This window comes from Erigeron canadensis, chromosome 2 (assembly GCF_010389155.1).
Source record: "Erigeron canadensis isolate Cc75 chromosome 2, C_canadensis_v1, whole genome shotgun sequence".
NCBI classification, from domain to species: Eukaryota; Viridiplantae; Streptophyta; class Magnoliopsida; order Asterales; family Asteraceae; genus Erigeron; species Erigeron canadensis.
In genome coordinates, this window is record NC_057762.1 from 22,106,437 (window position 1) to 22,128,292 (window position 21,856).

The window sequence follows — 21,856 nt, forward strand, 5'->3', positions numbered from 1 at the left end:
AGATAAAGCTATCTATATACATCGTCAAAGTATTAAGACTCAAAACTCGTTAAAGTCAGCATTGAGTGTTTACTTTTATCTATTTGGTGTGTTGGTAAGATTCCCCTTCTCACGGAGTTTCTCATTAAGTTCATCATGGTTCGATTGTGACTCTCACCAATGGTTAGTGATACTGTGCAATGAAGGCACAACTTAACTACCGGTTTACGAGTCTAGCCTGAGCACAAATAGGATTTACCATACTAGTTCTCAAGGGTCAAGTTTTTCCCTGTAAGTGAAGATGGAAGATTTGATCTACCCAGCTTAACTAGTATTTATGTGTGACTGACATATAACGAAAATGATACCCGCATGGTATGAATGTTTCTATTATAAATAACTTTTAATTCGATTACCAATTTACCATATGCATTTAGGATATATGGTTGCAACAAGTGGTTTGGCAACCACCGACTTTTGGTTATTTATTACACTGACATATTTAACTTGAGTCCTTTTATTAATTGCCGAAATTTTATATATGAAAATAATAAACCAAAATTATTTCCATTCGCTAGCACACCGAAATGACTATGTCTCATAAATTTTCTAGTTTCTACTGATTTTGGCCATCGTTAAAAAGGGCAAGAAAAATATTTTCCCACAAACTTTTCTCGGCTACTTAATATTTCCCACAGGCAAAAAACTATGGGAAATATTTCCACAAATTTTCCAACAACAGCACTTACAGTTTTCCCACGGATTTTCAAAAAAGTTCTTTTGGAATTTTTCCACAGATTTTATCTTACCACCGATTTGCCAAAGACATTATTTCCCATTGATTTGCCATGAATTTATTTGTATTAGTTTCCCACAAATTTCTCACAAATTGACTCTTCATGATTTTCCCACGAATATGATTTCTTTTTCTCACATATTTCCCATAAATGATCATATTTTAAATAAAAATAGATTCTCGGGGTTTTTGTTACATTTTTGTTCCTCAAATATGCCAATTCAAACAAAAAAAAAATAAAAAGTAATAAATAAATATTGAAATTACTAAATGCATAATGATATAAATTTTGAACAATCAAAGTACATCCGCTAACAAAGTATTCATAAGCATCAGTTACCTACGAATTTTAACAATCTTTTCTTGTTTGTCTTCCACTCTTCTCCTTTCCTCTGACTCAGAGGTGAATGTAAGATATTTGTATACAGGGGGCACGATTACAAAGGTGGTAACACGAATACGATGAGTTATGGGCAGGTTTGGTCATGAGATTTTTGATGTCCAAAACGAACTATTTTAAAAGGTCCCTATAAAGTTTTGTTAACAAACAACACACTTGTATTCAAGGTTATGAAATTCGTTAATCGGGATAGGATCGGCGAGGTGTGTAGACATGACATTTTGAAAAATAAGAAAGATATCATATTAAATAAAGAGACCTACTAGACCTCAATCTCACCCAATCACATGCACCCAGTAATTCGCTATTAATTACTATTAATAAAATACAACAAAGTTATATAAAAAAAGAGACGGGCCGTAAAGTTTATTATCAATTATTTCACATAATATAAGAGACAATTTCATGCGTAATACATATTTAATCGTTATTTCGGCATCACTCCAATTATTTGTTTATTTTTATGTTCTTTTGTCTTCTTTATTTTTGTCCTTGTGCTATATAAAAAGAATGATTATAAATTTAGAAACAATATAAAATTATTGCTACGTGCTTGACAAACAAAATTTATCTACTTTAATAAATACTCCACTTTTTACCATATCGTTTTCGAGAATCCAACCGTTTTAAGATGCTGGTGTACTTTTGCCTTTGTCGGCATCATAAATAAACAAAAAGGGTATGTCATCTACATAAAATGATAAAATGATGGTCATTGAGGTTGACCATTTCCTTTATATTTCTTTTATGATTTTGCCGGTCGAACACATATAAGTATTTCTAATAAGCTAGTATTTCCAATCATTTTATTTTATATATCATAGCAATAACAACGATACCTTATCTAAATAAGGAATTAAAGAGATGTGATATAAACAATTTTACCTCTACATAAAGGTAAAAGAATGTTTCGTGAAAGACCTCCAGCTCAGAGCTTAACCCTTGAAATAATCCTCCACGCCAAGACGAATTGAAATCAAGACTAAAGAGAGAACCGAGAAATGATCTAAAGAGAAGAAAAACTTTCTCTAGAAACAACTCAATGGTTATAATACGTATGTTATGATCTGCTCGTGAGTTTATCAATGCAAACAAACCAAAAAGCCAAGTGAAGAGATGGTACCTACAGTTAGGACCGGCCTACTACATTATTGTCTTGCATGTCTTCCTAAATGATTTTAATGTAAAAAATCCTCGTTTCTAATAAAATTCTTATCATCTACACTACTATAAATCATCAACCTCTCCCTCATTTTCTCGAATTACAACTTTGAAATATCCAAAATTTCTCTGTTCTTTATTTACAAATTTGAACATCTCTACCTAATTTACATATAATACACTTAATGAAATAATTTACAACATAAAACCCTCGACCCTTAAAATAACTACACTACTACATTTGACATCAATTAATTTAACATTCACCATCAATGTCGGCCCCACCACCTGTCACCGGCACCCGTCGCCACCACCGCCACGCCACTATCTCGTGCCGCCACCACCATTGTCGTCTCATTGCGCGGGCATATGACTCTTTGATAAACATCCAATGGCCTATATTTTCTCGTGTTGGAACATTTTTTCTCAAGGGGTGTTTGATTTATGATATTCTCTAGAATTTAAAGAAATTTGGAATTCAAATTACATGAAATTTTGTCTATTCTTGTAATTTTTATTCCTTAATTAACGTTTTCAGTCCAACCCATCAAACTCAAAATAATTCTAATTGATTTCACTATAAAACCATGCGATGATGGTAGAAAAAGTCGCTCATAAACTTATATAGTTATTCAAAAACTTATATAATTATTCAAGATCGAGTTCATTTTTTTTTTTCCAATATGGGTTACAAAATTACTCTATTCATCAAACTAAAATTTGGCATTAGCCTTTCTTTTAATGATGTCCACCCCTTAAGATCGAGCCTTATTATTCTCGGGGGATGAACCGATGAATTGCGACCAAAGGATCACCAAGATAATTGATCGATTGGAGCCAGGGTTACTGAGAATATGTCCAACACTGGCCTAAAGGGACCTGATAATGATATAGGTTTATCAAACATTCATGAACATAAATGAACGAACGAGAGCTTTATTCATGTTCGTTCATTTAATTAAACGAACGTACTTTTGCGTTCATGTTCGTTCATTTACCTAAACAAACGAACACGAACAAATTTTCCACAAGGTGATTCATATGCTATTAAGTTCATTTAGAGCCTACTAGTACTTACTTTGAGAACAGCTATGAATTAATCAGATATGAAATAAGTTATTGGAGGATAAGAATGGGAAGGTTAAATATGTGAGTTCTTGGAGCAAGTATGGATATTTTGGGCCTAGATTACAAGTGTAGCCCTTGCTGCAGATTCAAATCAATGGCTAGCTATCAACAACTAAAGGCAGAAGAATCAAAAAGAAAATGCACAAAGTTAGACATAGTTGTTGCTTTCAATCAAACATCTATACATATAAGATCAAATCTGTTAAAAAGATGAAAGAAAATAACCATGAATAATAGGAGAAGGAAAACTAACCAGAAGAAACTCCAATTTTGAATTGAACTTATACATATGTAACAACATTATATGTACTCACTTTACATTGAATTTAAGATCAACAAGTGTAGAGATAATTAGATAAAGAGCAAACATATCAATATGACATTACAAAAAAGTACTCGTATATGATATTGATTAACAAAAGGAAAGTAACTCATGGTCCCTTTCAAAAACCTCCATGTCTTGTTTTCCCAAACACACAAGTGCTTCAATACCTTCATTGTTGGGGGTATCCATAAGAACAAAGCTATTCTTTGTTAGATTTCCACCAAGAGTCGCTTTTATAGGTTTTCCCCACCCAAAATCGATACTATATATAGAAGATCTACATAAGCTTGAACATATATAAGCATTTCTAAATCTTTTCAAGATCTGCTCTTCAAAATCAGCTTCTGAAATGACGTTCTGAAGATGAGCGAAGGCGGATTCAATATTTTTTATAGCCCGGATTTGCATCTTATGTTGTTGGAGCTCACCGATGATCAAATCCGGCTTCATTTCACCTTCATTTTTTGTTTGAATGTCCATTGTGAGAAGAATATTTCCTACACTATTGTCTGGCAATGGTTCTATCATTTTGCCTCTTATGTTTATTGGATGAGCAAGAGCCGTGGGCTCGAAATGGCCTAAGTTATTTTTGGTAGCAGCTTTCACTGCGCATTTATAAAGTAGCCATGTCAAAACATCTACACGAGTTGGGTTAAGGATTGGTTTTCCGGATTCTGTGGTCATGGTTATCACTTTGTGTTTAAGCTTGTTTATTTTGGAGTTTGGGAATATAATACTCCTTGTGACATAATCATTTGATCTGTCAAGCAAAAATTCGGAAAAATTTATGTTTGTGTTATTGAATTGAATAAAGTGTGGCTCGTTATCAACGAGTGATTCATCTTTTTGTCGTGTTTTTCTAGCCCAATCGTTTGTAAAATGAATCAAACTACTTGCATCCGCTATCTTATGAGAAAAAGATGCAGCCACAGCTAAACCTCCACATGTAAAATGGTTGCATTGAACCGCTAGAGGGATAACTTGGTCATCTTGAACCCCATCACTTCTTTGGTTCCATTGGTTCCATATTCGGCCATATGGAAAGAGCTGGTCAAGATCCTCATGTTGTGACTTTTGGAGGAAACCCAAGAGTGTGCTATCGATGGACGCTTCAAGGAACTCGGCTCCATCATCGTTGCAATCTACGTAAGTCGGGGCAATCTTGGCATGCCTTCCAGCAAAGGGGTAATATTTTGTAAGTGTTTGAGAAAATGAATTCTTTAGGTGAGATATTTTCTCATGAGAACTGGCATAAATGCCGGTATTTGGGAAGAATGTAACCATTGGAATAAATGTGCTTGAAACACTTTGATCAAAAACAGAAAGATTGTATGTTTTGAGGTGAGAAGGGGTTGGAGAAGAAGGTTTGATGATCTCTTTTGACACAATTGTGTGAAGTTTTCTAGTTCTACAAAATCTAATTAGACTACTTACGATTGTCATATTCACAAATGAAACTTAGCTATAGATTGATTTTGTGATATTGGTGATAGTATACTTTCTGGTGTCTTATATAGCCATTATTATCATGTTGTGGAAAGTGATTATAATAAATATATGAACTTGCTATCATCCAATATCAACCGAATTGAAGATGCTATAGTAACAATATCTATTCTAAAACTTATCGGAAGCTCCCTTCTTTTGATTTTTCTGCAACCACTCAACGATCAATGCTGATCATTATTGTTTCTTCTACATAATACTAATTGATATAGAAAATTAATAAAATAAAATGTTTTTAAAAATTGATGGTACGTTGTATGAGACGGTCGTTAATAATGATGAATGATCATATACTACGTCTCTGTTCTTGCTTGGGAAAAGACAATATAATAAACTTATACATCACTAAGTTTCATGAAAAAATCCCACAAGATTCTGGCAGGTTTTGAACCCCGGTTTGTGTATGAACTTAACCAAGTTTACTGAGTTTAATTAAGTCACAGACTGTTCTATAATAATCCAATACAACAAAGATCATCTAATTAATCAAGAATACAGTCACACCATGGAGTTCAGTTGGGTAGTTAGTCTGTTTTCCTCCATCATCATTGTTTACTTTCTTTCTCTATTTCATCGAAAACAGCCCACAACGAGTGAAAAACTGCAACCACCAGCCTTACCTGGATGGCCTCTGTTTGGCAACCTTCTCAATCTTGGTTCCATGCCTTATAGAACCATGGCAGAGCTAGCCAAGTTATATGGTCCGCTTGTTAGTCTAAAACTCGGCTCCATGAACGTTGTGGTGATCCTGAGCATCAAGGCATCAACAGAATTGTTCAAGAAAAATGATTTATCATTTGTAGATCGTAGTATCATGGAGAACAACAAGTCTCATGGCTTTAATGAATCATCTCTAGCTTTAGCTCCATATGGTTCATATTGGAGAGGGCTAAAGAAAATTTGTACGGTTGAGATGTTTGCGGCTAAAAGAATCAATGAATCAAATGCAATAAGACGACGGTGTGTTGATAACATGTTAAGTTGGATTGAAAAAGAGGCTACTAATTTGGAAAAAATGGGTAGTGGGGTTCATGTTGCCAAGTTTGTGTTTCTTGTTTCTTTTAACTTGATAGGGAACCTTGTTCTCTCGCGGGACATGGCTACCCCGGATTCTAAACTTGGTTCGGAGTTTTTTACACTAATGTCAAGTTTGATGGAGTTGGGAGGTTCTCCAAATATATCTGATTTCTTACCATGGTTGAAGTGGTTTGATTTGCAAGGGTTGAGAAAGAAGCTTGATCAAGATACTAGAAAAGCCATAGAGATTGCAATGGCCTGGGTGGAAGATCGGGTCATAGAGCGTAGAACAGAAGCGACGTCTCATGAGCAAGAAAAGAGGAAGGACTTCTTGGACATCTTATTGGACTATGAAGGCATTGGAAATGACGAACAGGGAAAGATGTCGAAAAAGGACATCTCCATTTTTATTTTGGTCCGTGTTAAAGCTTTAATTTGTCTTTAACATTGATTGTTAAAACTCATGTTTCTGGTATCACTTCCTATCTAGTTGTATAAATTAACCCTGTTTTCTTAACAATTCGACAGGAGACTTTTCTGGCTGGGACGGAAACAACAAGTAGCACCATTGAATGGGCTCTTAGCGAGTTACTACGAAGCCCTGAAAAGATGACTCGGGTGAAAAATGAGCTAGAATTGGTCATTGGGAAGAGCCAAAAACTTAAAGAAAGTTGCATCATCAACCTTCCTTACCTACAAGCCATTATAAAAGAAACTCTACGACTCCACCCTCCGCTTCCTTTCCTAATCCCACGGAAGGCTAGACATGACACCGATTTCATGGGATACCATATACCAAAAGACACCCAAATGTTGGTAAATGCATGGGCCATAGGTAGAGACCCTGAGTGCTGGGAGAACCCGGATTTGTTTAAGCCCGAGAGATTCTTGGCTACAAATGTTGACTACAAAGGTCAACATTTTGAGCTCATACCATTTGGTGCAGGCCGCAGGATGTGTGTAGGCTTACCACTTGCAGACCGTATGTTGCACCTCGTATTAGGTTCGTTACTACATGAGTTTGATTGGGAACTCGAAAACCATGTTAAGGGCGCCACACTGGACATGAATGATCAAATGGGAATTGTTGTAAGAAAATTACAACCATTGAAAGCAATAGCCAAAAAGCCCAAGTGCTAAGTTCCAAATAATTGGTGTCCTCGTTACATCCAAGCTATTGTATCATAATATATATATATATATATATATATGAAAAAAGTGAGTATGAGGCTATCATGCACCCAAGTTGTGTGAAAACCCCCTTACATACCAATATTTTAATATTTTGAAAAAGATATGTGAGGGGTGTTTCACCCAACTTAGGTGTCTAACAGCCTCATATTCCCTTCCTCATAGATGCTACATATGCCAAACTATGCAAATTATTGTATAACAATTTGCATCTTACATCTCATGTATGTAGCGTTGTTGTCCTCATTCTAGTTGACCATGCTGGATATCATAAATCCAAAGGGCGGATCCCTCGGCTCCGGTCTCCCTTGTTTGTTCACTACTTGTTTTGTGTGTTGTTTTTTGTTTGAAAAAATTTACGTTTATTAAGTCAGTCCTCTCGGATTATCACTCCGGTAAATTTTGGGTCCCCCTGTTTTTTCAATCTAAAGATTTTAGTCCCTATGAATATTTGCAAATATAAAAATTTTGGGCTCTCTCCGATATAATAACCGTATGCAGCACCGCGGCTAAGGTGGAGAGTATGAAGGGACTCAAACCCAGATGTATTTTTCCAAAATTAAAGATCTTATCAACGGGTCATCAATTCTTAGGTGGGCATTGGCTCTTGGGCATCCAGCTTTCCGCATAATCAATTTGATACTTTAATAAGTTCAGAAGTCTATTAATAATTACCTATTTTCATTTTTGATAAGTAAACCAAAAGAAAAAAATTAAGAAAAAGGATTTTGCCATCCCTTTTGGTTAAACCAGCAACCGCAAAATCAAAAAGGGAACCAAACGTTTTGCCCCTTCTTTTCTTTTTAAGCATCAAGCACGAATAGTAAAATCAAAGGTGTTTTTAACAATTATTGTTTATTTGTTTAGCTTTTAAATCTATTATGATTGATTATATTATTTTTATTGAAATGTTATTAATTTCAAACTGAGTGAAGAATTGTTTATTAACTTTGCCTATTTATGTAATTGTTCAATTTTAGTCTTTGGTCTTAACGTTCGATAAACCTCAAAAGTATACATGGACGGAACTACTCAAGGGCGAAGGGGTGTTAGCCCCTCCAAGATTGTGTAGTCTTACTATGAAGTTTATCTAAGTTAGTTTAAAAATTATATAAATATTATAGTTTAAATTACCTCTTCTAGAAATTTTAAAGTTTTACATTGCTTAAGAAATGTTCACATGGGGAAGAATCTATTTAATTTATGTTTTATCTATTATTTTAGTTTAAATATTTTTAGTATTTTATAAGTCTAAGTTAGAAACAATAAGAAGTAACTCAATGCATTTTATTAGCAAATCTTGTTTCCTATATATTCTCTACATAAAATATAAGTAATTAACTTTTGTATAGGGTAAGATTTAATTAAGAACCATTCACATATGAATATAAATAATATTAAATTATTAAGTATAATCAAGTTATAATATAGTGGTTCACATGATTTTTCCAATTTAAATGGTATATATATATCAATTTAAATAGTATATATATATAGTGAAAAGTTATTTTAGAAACCCTTAAAACAACAGGAACCTTTAAGAACTTTTTAAATTAAGTCTAATCATTGATTATCATTTACATATCATGATGATTGTTTTTTTTTTATTGTTTTGAGTTATTTAGGTATAATTTTGGATTTTAGAATTATGTATAGACATAGATTATCATCTGTTATACAATTATGTGGAGAATAGATATTATGATCACATGTGCATGGATAGTGCTATGAGCACATGTATGCAAGTCGATCACATATATGCAAGTATTTTGTAAATAAATGTTTTTTTGAAATTGATGGTAATAAAATGTATATAGATAGTCATATAAACATTTTTAAGCAATTATATAATTATATGAACATATGTAATCAATCATATAGTTAATAATTTTAATTTAAAGAAGGTTCATAAAGGATCCTGCTTTTTAAGGGTTCCTAGAATAACATTTCTATATATATATATATACTGAAACCATATAAAGATTTTGAAATAATCTATCTAGATATACTATCTTTTATAAACAAAAGTTATTGTCATCAGTAATGTCATAAATAGATGGTTAATTTGTATGTTTACGATAATCTTGTTAATAATTTCATGGTTATGAAAGAAATTCTCTAGAATTTTTGTTCGTATACTATACAAATATTAAAAACTTCATGGTCGTTAAGTTACATAGAAGCTTTTGATTTATTTTTATGCTCATTGGTTTCTTTATATAATGTGCCTTTTATTTTCACCACCGCGGTAAATGTGTTCAAGTTCCGTCACTGAAAGAATAGGCATGTGTGATGATCGTAATATAAGAAATGTTAGATAATTAGTCGATGTCAAATTTTACCTATATATTACCATATAGAATAAACGTATGCACGTACTCAGGAATAACAACGTTCACATGACATACCTTGTACATATATATATAAGAGTAAGATAGTAACCAACATTGAATATTTGAATCTATAGTATAGATGTGACCGGGCAAATAATACAGCGAGTCAGTTTCAAATATAGTGCATGACAGGATCGAAAATGTCATTGAATGTGTTTGTTTCATTGAGTCCATGCATGATGACTTGGATAATTTTAATAATGCAGAAGACAATAGACCTTATACTAATTTGTTCTTGGGGCTTGTCATATTGTGTACTTAATTCCATATAGGCATTATATATAATGAACTTTTGAGCTCGGATTATTATAAGTACTGGTCCAATAAAAAATTTGTAAATTGACAACATGACATTGGGCGTGGCGGTTTATATGGTTGTCATATATACTCTTATAGATACAACAACCGGGCAGTGGCGGCTTAAGGTTTTTGGAGGCCTCAAACGAGATTAATTTTGGAGGCCTAGTTCATTACCATATAAACTAAAGTAAAAAAAAAGGTAGCTCGTCTTTTATTATTAAACAACAAGTAATAAAAAAATATGCATATATTGATGAAAAAATCAAAAAGGCGCTATTGCGATGTAAATTATATAATGATACTTAATCCAAAATTCAAACACTAAGTCTAATATACAAGATTTTGAGGCCTTAGAAATTTGGGGGCCTAAAGCGATCGCCTAGTTTCATAGTACTGTTAAGTCACCTCTACAACCGGGATTTAAAATTCATTATATAATGCAAAAGATACGCACTATGACCATAGTGTAAAGTACGTGTTTGCATTCTGAAGTATTTAGCCATTGTTAATTTACATTCTCGCTGGATTAGAAATATATATATATATATACACGGTAACATTCTGGTGAGAACACTTTTAAAATAAGAACACATTAAGAAAACTTGAAAACATCATTTTGATGCATTAAGAGTTCATAAAACTAGCATAGTGCATAACTAATTATCATTATTCAAGTATTTAACAACACACTAATCCGTCAAAATCGAAAAAATCACGTTTTTTTGTTGGATATAAAATTTTTAACATACAAAATTTATTAGGATGCAAAATTCTTTTTTATAAATTGGATGCACAACTCCTCTTCTCTAACGTGGATGCAATCTTTGTAAAGTAACTGGATGTAAAATTGGATGCAAAATTCCTTTTTATTAATTGGATGCATAACTCTTCCTTTATAAAGTGGATGCAATCTTTGTTAAGTAACTGGATATAAAAGTGGATGCAAAATTCCTTTTTATACATTCGATGTACAACTCCTCCACTATAACGTGGATGCAATCTTTGTGTAACGTAACTGCTCTACTATTTTGATAAACTGTCAAAAACGTGTTAAATTTGTACGTATTTTTTATAATATTTTTAAATGATTATATAGTTACCTGTTTGTCCTTTAAAACACATGTAAAAAGACATCTTTGCCATTAATTTCATTAAAAATTTCAAAAGTACCCTTAACCATTATACCCTTTAATTTTTTTTTCATCCAAATGATAGAAATTGTTCTTACTGTTTTATTTTAAACTTGTTCTCACTAGAAAGCTAAAGTTATTTTGAGACTCTTTTTTCTTGCGAGAACCTTTGAGAACTGTTCAAATCAAGCCCAACCGATGATTGTTCTTTACATGAAAATTGTTTTTTAATTGTTTTCTGAATAACTTATGTGTAATTTTGAAGTTTATAATTGTGTGGAGCATTAATTATCATCCGTTATACAATTATGTGGAGATTTGGATTCTTGATCACATGTGCACGAATTATTGATATGATCACATGTATGCAAGTCGATCACATGTAATCATAGCAATATTCGTGCACATGTGATCAAGAATCTAAATCTCCACAAAATTGTATAACGGATGATAATCCATGTCTCCACACAATTATAAACTTTAAAATTACACATAAGTTATTCAGAAAACAATCAAAAAACAATCTTCATGTAAAGAATATTTATCCGTTGGGCTTGATTTAAAAAGTTCTCAAAGGTTTTCGCAAAAAAAGGATTCTCAATTTAACTTTTCACTATATATATATATATATAGGGGTGCGATATTTTGAGACCACCTCTTATTTTAGGACCAACTAGGACCATTGATTTTTGTACACCATCATCATCTAGTACGATATACAAGACTTTTTTGTAAAAACACTAAGACTTTCCGGCGACGGACCCACCAGAAAATCATGTGTAAGTTAACTTACACATGTGTAAAATACACTAAGTAACTTACACATGTGTAAGTTAACTTACACATGATTTTTCTGTGGGTCCGTCGCTGGAAAGTCTTAGTGTTTTTATAAAAAAGTCTTGTATATCGTAGTAGATGATGATGGTGGTGTGTAAGTTACGAAAATCAATGGTCCTTTTGTGGACTTTTTTTAGTTGGTCTCAAATTATTTTTCCCCTATATATATATATATATATTTCAAATGAGAACCATTTAAATTGGAAGAACCATGAGAACCTTTTAATTATAACTTGGTGTTCATATGTGAATAGTCTATGTGAACAAATTTATGCACATATGAACATCTAAAATTATAACTAATATTACATATGTTCATATATGAATGGTTTTCAAATAAACATTACCATATATATATACTAGGTAAAGTAAATCAAATAAAACAACAGGTTTCTCTTCACTGAAAATCACCATGCATCATGAAAATCAACGTGCATGAATTGCTTCGTGAATCTTCGTGCATCAATTTAACCATAATCTAAGGCTCAAGATCTTGCCCTATTTGTTTTACATTAATGCATTTTTTACAATACCCAACGCCTAACCTATCTATTATATAACTAAAAGACGGGGTTGGAGATACAATTGGCACACTTAATCCCTCTTCTTTAGCATTATACTCCCTCCTTATTAATCTTCTATTTTTTAATATTTATTTAATAAAAAATGGTCAACTTTTAATAAAAAAAATCTTTATTATTATTATCTATATATATACCACCTAGAAAAAACCTTCACGTATTCTCAACCCTAAGATAAATCATACGCTCAAAAAAAAAATGATCGACTACTAAAAAGGTTTTTTACTTTATATACTTTGTTCATATTTAATCATTATTATTATTATTTAACATTGAATTCTTATGTTATTGTTATTATTATATCTAGCTTTTAATTTGGTTTGTTATCGATAATTATAAGTTCATTATAGCTTCTTCTTCAACAACAAAAAATAAGATCACATTAGTTCATGTTGAAAATCTTAAGCCAACACATGTTAACCATCATCTACGACTCTGTGTTGTGCATGTATGGGCTGTTTCGGAGTGGAACAACCTGAAGAAAATCAAAACGTTGGAGATGATCTTTATTGATGAATTGATATGTATTTTTTAAATTATATATACTCTACACTTTTTGTTTCTCTTTTTATTTAACTAAAGTTGGAAAAAAAAAAGGTAAACGGGTATGAGTATTTATATGGAGTTAATTTTCATATGTTTTTTCTTTAATTTTCGTATTGATTAATTTGCGATATTGATCATACACTTTTTGTTTCTCTTTTTATTTAAATAAAACTGGAAAAAAAAGAGGTAAACCGGAATCAATATTTATATGAAGTTAATTTTCATATGTTTCTTTTTTAGTTTTCGTATTCATTACTTTAATTCTGTCTCACAATAATTATTATAAGATTTCTTATATGGGTTGAGACTACCCGTTCGATATTGGTTATACACTTTTTGTTTCTCTTTTTATTTAAATAAAACTGGGGAAAAAAAAGAGGTAAACTGGAATCAATATTTATATGAAGTTAATTTTCATATGTTTCTTCTTTATTTTCGTATTCATTACTTTAATTCTGTTTCACAATAATTATTATAAGATTTTTTATATGAGTTGATTGAGACTACCCGTCCAATGAACGGGTCTAAACACTAGTATATACATATATATATATATATATATATATATATATATATATGCGTACGTGGCTTATTATGTCCTTATGATCACAACAATACGAAATAAAAACAAATCAACTTGACATGAAGAGTAGTATCATCTCATCATCAGCGCCTCCTTCTACATTTGCTACGACCACTTCTTACAGATGGATCCCTGATCAACCCGCCATAGTCGTTGTTCCTTCTCTTAACAAAAAACGATTTCAATTCGATACAGGCATTCTCTCTCTGCTCTCTCTCTCCCTCTCGTATTGTTTTATGTTATATGCGTTTACAACTCCACGCTTTGTAAGAATACTTCGATTAATTATCAACTATATATGTTTTATGATATATACCCATTGATTGTGGAAAATGCAAAGAGATATTGAAAACTCAAACATATAAGTACATAGGCCATTAATTTCTTACGCGTACCTTTCTAGTTGATATTGACGTAGTGATGCAATAATTTTAATTATTTTTTCTTCTTCCTTGTGAATCCAAGCTATTGTTTCACATGACAAGTATGATAACTAATTTTTTTATTTAATTTAACTTTCAAATTTGTAGGTGCTTTAAAGTTTACCCATTTACAGTGCAAAGAATTTTACGATCCCGAAAAAGGTATTCACTCAATCGAATGGCGCGCATAATTGCAATTTGTTTTTTCATCACATATCTTATATATATATTTTACAAGGGAAATGATTTTTGTGCCACAAATATTGATAAAATCTACCACACAGTACAATTGTTAAAATATACTGTATAAATCATTAAAACATATATATGGTAGATTAATTAATATATGTGGTACAAGAATCACTTTCCATTTTACAAACTTTGCATCATATATAGCTTCATAAATCATAAGTTAAACATCCTTCTATTTTGCCTTAGTATAAAAATCTTGAATAAACCATCATCAAGTTTATTTTGTATAAATAGGAAGTCTTGTTTTTCCACAAAACTTTTAATTTTGTATGTTTTAAGCATGTTTCAAGGTGCTTATATAAATTATCGTAAACAGCCAACTTAAATTGTTATAAAAGTTCATTACATAAGTGGTACTTGAAATATGTACCATATTACTGATTATCTACTTAGAGTTTAAAAATTACATTAGTTATTTCTCAACTTGTCATTTATGCCCTCGTACTATAATTATAATTATAAATTTATTAAGTAAAGTTATATTACTGTAATAAAGATAAAGGTAAACTACAAAAATGACATCTAAAGTATATTAAAAGTTATTCGTTTCATACATCTATTTAAATAGAGCTTGTAAAAGGACAAAAATACCTATCACGTGTTGTGAGAGTTGACGTCCCTCACGTCTAGGTATGGTCCGAGTGACTACATGACAAGTTGGAGTATTACTAACATAAATTTTGAACTCTAAATAAGCAATCAATAATATGATACATAGTTCAAGTATTATTTATCTAATTTTTTAAAAGGTGAATTTCGTTGGAAACTTCGTGTCGCGATTCGACAGTGCAAGGTCTAGAATGCGTTGTTTTAATCGGGTCCGCGCTAAAGATTTCCCTCAGAATATAAATGCCTAAATAATCTTTGTTATAATGAGCCAAAAGTGGTCTCTCATCCCGAAAATCCCTAACTAAAAATACAATATGAAATAATAAATAAAATGCTAAAATAAAACGAAGCAAATTTATCATCTTGTTAACATGATACTCCTTTATTTATTGGTTTTACTTGTTGGTTTTTGGTTGTGTGACACGAAAACCCTACCATATATGACATTAACTTTTTATCTTTACGTACACTTATATAAATCAAATTACTTAATCTTTTTAAATAATTTAGACTTTAAAATTACCATATTACACATTTTTTTTATTCAATATGTTAAACATGTTCACCCAATATAGCTATAATATCCTTAGCGAAATAAATTAGAACATACGTTTTTGAACCCTTAAATAACCATATTACCCATTTTATATCAATTACTTTTACATTCACCACAACAACACCACAAATGCCATACCCGCCACCACCCACCACCGTCACGACCCACAGATAGTATCACCATCGCTGTCACATCACGCGACATATATCACATCACGCGACATATATCAAATACTTTAATAATAATGTGAGGACAACCTATACAATCTGATACCATCGCTTTCTCTTTATTTAGGATATCCGATAAAATTGTTTTAGACACACTTTCCAATATTAAAATTTATTTCTAATCGTTCAAGTAATGTTGCAGACTTGTTTGTTCATCAAGTGTGTTTTTCTTTTTTATATTCCTATCAAGGGTGTCTTTTTAATTGATAAAGAATTTTTTTAAGTTATTTTAATTTTATCGGTAAGTTGGAGCAACTTAAATTATCTGATTAAAATTAATGATCAATATTCAAACTTAAAATTTTAATCTCAATTAATTATTTTCGTTAAAGGATCTAGACTTCCATTTAAATTTATTAAAATAGTTTATTATTAAAAAACTTAATAATAATGAGATTTGCTGAACATTCGTTGGTATACATTTGATTAACTCAAACATTTTTTTAAAAATGAATTTGATAACTAGCGGCACATGGCACTAAATATAATACATTTGTTGAACTTTATTTTCTACTAAATCAAGAGTTATATTTAATACTCATTATTTTAACTTAACAGTTAATATTATATATAAATCATAAATAACAATTTTGATTTTTTATATTCTTTTTGTCCTAATTTAAATATCCAAATTTGATTTGCTTTTTTATATCTAACTTTAACTATAAATATTTTATCTAAATTTGTATAATATAATATATAATGAAAATTATATTAATCAAATACATTTAAATCTATCTATCTATTACATTAAAAAGAAAAAAACAAGTCCCATCACATCATCATTTTTAAAACATGTTTACTTGACACCATTACTTTGCTCAACATTGGTTGGGTTCTTATAATCTTGTGCATACAAGTAGGTAAAGGATTTTAGTATTATGCTAGAGCGAAAAAGTGGAAAAATAACATCTTTTGATCAATTCAATAATACTTTTCTCTCTTATAACTTATAATAACCCTTTAACCAAAAATTTTTCCATATCTTTTCATAGAATGTAAACTTCGAATTGATAAGATTCTTTACTTTTTCAGATTATAGCCATTCTCCAATTTGTTGAGATAACAATTTTCACAATGAAATATGAGTCCACTTTCAATCGAAATTAATCTCACACTTTGCGAGATTTTGTTTATTAAATAAGGTTGGGATTTTTCTTTACTTTGTTGTTATTCATAATGCTTTTGTTGATAATCTACCTATATTAAATATAGTTACAAGCCGATCGTTTTTCTTATTTTAATTTATAACATTATAAGTTAACTCTATAGGGTTGTAATCATTTAAAAACTAAAAATTTCATGAAAACTAGAAAATCAGTCAAAACACACAGTAACTTGAATTACGATGTGTTTTTAATTTTTTTTAGAAAACACATTGTGTTAAGTTCATACAATATGTTTGAACGATTTTCTAATTTTCACGCGTATCAAAAACACACTGTGATTTAAAACTTAACACAATGTATTTTTAGATTACACAAGTGTTTTTAGAAAACACAATTAAAACACATTGAGTTAGATTCAGATCACAATGTGTTTTGGTCAATTTTCTAGTTTTTACAAAAATTTTAGTCTTCAAATAAACATTTCACTAAATATATAATATAATATTGTTTTTGTTAAATATAACCCTTATTTATGTCATTATTTTCACCATCAAACTTTGACATCAAGTGTTAATTAATGTTTTGTTTTTTCATAAATTTTTGTATTTGAATTTACAAGAATTTTTTTTGTTAAATATATTTAGTATAATCTGGAATGTGTGATAGAAAAATCGTGTATTAACGAGACTAAATCTAATAATATTAATATGCGCGATAGATATCTCTCTAGATAACTAAGAGAATAGTTTTTGATTAGTTGACAATGATGAAAGAATGCCATATAGGATTTTTCATTATGTGTCATACTTACATTATTTTTTTAATTTTTAGCATTCCTTTAAAAACTATTATTTATCCTAAACATCATTAATTAATAATAAAAAATTAAGAAAATAAACTCCTAAATTTACTCCAACTTTTAGTGCGTTGATCGTATATTTTTATTAATAATTTATAATATTTTGATGACTTTGTGATTTGTTTTAACATTCTCTATCTTTGTTTTTTCTAATTAATTTATGTAGCTTTTTTTAACTAATGCATGGTATGATATAACATTTACATGATTTTTTTTCCATTTATGGTATCCTACAATATTTTTAGATGTGCATTGGATAGATTGTGGCTTTGTTTATTGCATTTTCGCATGTACTTTGCTAATTAATTGCACAAAACATTATAGTTATTTTTTTTATTACTATTAGTTTAACAATTTTACTCGAATATTTGATGATATTGTCATCATGTAACTACAATTTTTTTCAGACTTTGATTTGTAGTTATATATGTATATACATAATAAAACAATAATTATCCTGACTTTTTAAAGCCATCCACTTCAAATTAAAATCATCTCTAAACATGCCACATAGGATTTATCCTACGTGGCAACTCCATATATTTTTTTACACTAATAGATTTTCATTAAGTAATATAATATAGTTATACATATATTTTAAATATGGCATATAAAAAAGCATATATATATAAAATTTATATTTATATAAATCAAACATATATAAAAAAATCACGACTAACATTGCATGACATTTTTTAACTTTTTTATTTTAACTATAAACACTTTATAATTCATGACTCATAATCCATGATATTTTATTACCTTTTCTTTTCTTTCCTTTTTTTTTTATTTTCTATTTACTATATACACTTCATAATCAAACCATATATATTACGTTCAACACGTACACCTCAAATTACATAGCCCTTTATAATAATTTATCTATACATATATTATGTTTCACAGTTTTCTTCATTGTTAATTTATCATAATCATGAAGTATTTTTCAATTGGTTTTTAATTTATAAAGTTATTCTTAATAATCTATCTATACATATATTATGTTTTACAGTTTTCTTCGTTGTTAATTTATCATAATCATGAAGTAATTCAATTGGTTTTTAATTTATAAAGTTATTCTTCTGCCGTATACCAATCTATATATATATATATTAAAACAGTAAAAATCCTAGCCTTTTAAACCTTTCTTTCAACCTAAAGCTAGTTTTAAACATTGCCACATAGGATTGTATCCTACGTGGCATCTCCATACTTTTTTTACAATATTTATCTTATAACCTCTATTTATTCTCAAACCAATGTAATTTATTTTATTATATATAACATAAAATATTAAATCAAAACTATATACACAAAATTAAAAAATAAATAAATAAAACCCATATTAAGATATAAGAAGACGTCCAATACATTTATTAATTTGACAATGATATTTGACATAAATAATATTATTTATTAAAATAACTTTGAAGACTATATCAAATTTTAAAATTTATTTTAAAATATTATTAGGTTATACAGGACCAAACAATTTTGTTGTTTCTTCTTCGTTCTCTTGGCCGAAACCTTAACCAAAATTGGTTATTCTAGCCACAAAAAATGTCTATTTTATAATGATAATAGTAGTTATTTTGAGTTTTACGAATGAATTTCTTGATTGTTGGAGATAAAATACTTTATTTCCTAATTGTGTTTAGGATTATTTTTTCCTGTCACTAATAAGGTATTTTCTCCATCTTTTCAACATAAATGAAAGCAAAAACTATAATGATTTTCTCTTATTTATCTTATTATTTTTTTACTTATTCGTATTGTATTTATGTGTATTTTATATGACTAAAATTTTGTCATGTTTAGTTTTTTACTTTGTATATATTATTTTGTTTGATGAATATATAGATATCATGTTACATTATCGATTTACGTTTGATTTGTTAATGATATCAAAATATCTTATGTTAAATGTTGGTGTGTAATCACTATAGTAGGTTTAGTGACTGTGATATCGACATGTCAGAAAAGACAAAAGATGACCAGAGTAATCCGGGAATTAACCATTAACTATAACATAATCAATTTCAAGATAATAAGCCTATAGAATAACTATTTATTAATGCATAAAATAACCTTTTTAACTAGCCGCGTATCGCGCGGGGTAAAATATCTAGTATATATATATATATAAGGGAAAGATAATTTGAGACCATCTAAAAAAAGTCCAAAAAATGACCATTGATTTTTGTAACTTACATACCATCATCATCATCTACTACGATATACAAGACTTTTTTGTAAAAACACTGAAACTTTCCGGCGACGGACCCACCAAAAAATCATGTGTAAGTTAACTTATGGTGTACAAAAATCAATGGTCGTAGTTGGTCCTAAAATAAAAGGTGGTCTCAAAATATCTCACCCCTATATATATATATATATATATGTCTTTCAAAGACATTACATTTGTACAAAGATATTTATATACATTATATTATGTTTGTTTATTTATAAAAATATATCATAGTTTTTTTTATAATTTATAAATATTTATTTTTCATTAGTCTTGTTTTAACATATTTGGCATATATTATATATTTAAACTATAATTTATTCTTTACATTAGTCGTACGTAATCTGACAATTTTTATATTATCATAAATTATTAATAATCAGTTATTATACTTTTTAATTTATGTTCTTTGTCAGTCCCGTACAACGTGCGGTTTAATCTAGTTAAAATATAAATTATGCAAACCCATGAATCATGTACTCTTTTTAAGGATCATATACAGATATATTAAAACTAATATATACATATGTACATAAATATCTAGAGAGATTGGAAAATCTTAACAAAAGCTCGACTCAGGTGTTTATATATGGATAAACATTATATCCATGGACATTTTGTAAAACATAAAGATAAAACTGTTCTTGGTCTTTTTGACATAAGTTAATACAATTTACGTCATAGGGTGATAAATAAAGCATCCGCACCTCTTTTGGTCTCTCATAAATTTTTATAAATCGGACTTTCTCCCCAACGACCAATCCTCGCATCAATGCTAATGATCCAATAAGTCCAACATTTATTCCTTCATATATGTCAATTGGGCCAATGCACCTGTAGTGACTAGGTTGAATATGTCGTATAGTAGCAGTAATAAATCAATTTTTTCCCATGAACTATCTGTAAACTTGAGATAATAGGTGTAAATGGAAAAAAGAAAAAAACTTATAAGTATCTCTTAATGGAGTCAGTCGGGGTGTTTTCCCAAGGGGTTTTACCATGGGGAACAATGGTCCAAATTCTTCCAAACACATGTGGAGACAGGCCTTGTAATGCTAGACCAACTAAGATATAGAGAGCAAACCATTATATATTATGTATTATATATTATATTAAATGAAATGAATGTGAATAGTAACTCGCCTAGCTCACCTACAAGGCGAGTTACTATTCGTCCATTTCACACCCCATATTACTATTTGGATTTTGCCAAATCGCATCTTGTTTGGGTTTTCTTTTAGGAGTTCCTTCTTGGTTTCTTTTCAGGCGAGTTACTATTCGTTCATTTCAAACCCCGTATAACTATTCGGATTTTGTCAAGTCGCATCCTGTTTGGGTTTTCACTACGGGTTCCTTTTTGTTTTCTTACATATTTTTTTATCCTTTTAGGTTTTCAAATAATTAGATTGAAAACTTTTATTTATTTTTTTTACTATCATTCGAATTTTACCACATTGAATCCCATTTGGGTTTAAAGTTACGTGTTATTTTTTGGAATCTTACATTTAAACAAACTTATCCTAGACCGTTAATTAAGAAAAACGACAATTAAGTCTCGCAACCCAGGGCCTTAAAACTTACTATTTTAATTAAGACATTAAAGTTAAACATGCTTATACCATTTTTTTTTTTAAAAAAAACAACGCAACCTACACATAAATAAAACTACATTGCACCATATTTATCACGAATGTCTCTTGT

At 29.9% G+C, this 21,856-nt stretch overlaps 2 protein-coding genes across 2 annotated transcripts; one reads left to right on the forward strand and one right to left on the reverse strand.

Moving 5' to 3' along the window:
• Positions 1-3,876: 3,876 nt before the first annotated feature.
• Positions 3,877-5,232, reverse strand: LOC122586417 (acyltransferase Pun1-like). Its single transcript, XM_043758411.1, has one exon. It carries the CDS (start codon positions 5,230-5,232, stop codon positions 3,877-3,879), a length of 1,356 nt encoding a protein of 451 aa, XP_043614346.1.
• Positions 5,233-5,800: 568 nt separating this feature from the next.
• Positions 5,801-7,452, forward strand: LOC122587866 (cytochrome P450 76A2-like). Its single transcript, XM_043760028.1, has 2 exons — positions 5,801-6,727; positions 6,841-7,452. Exons 1-2 carry the CDS (start codon positions 5,801-5,803, stop codon positions 7,450-7,452), a joined length of 1,539 nt encoding a protein of 512 aa, XP_043615963.1.
• The last annotated feature ends 14,404 nt before the right edge of the window (positions 7,453-21,856 follow it).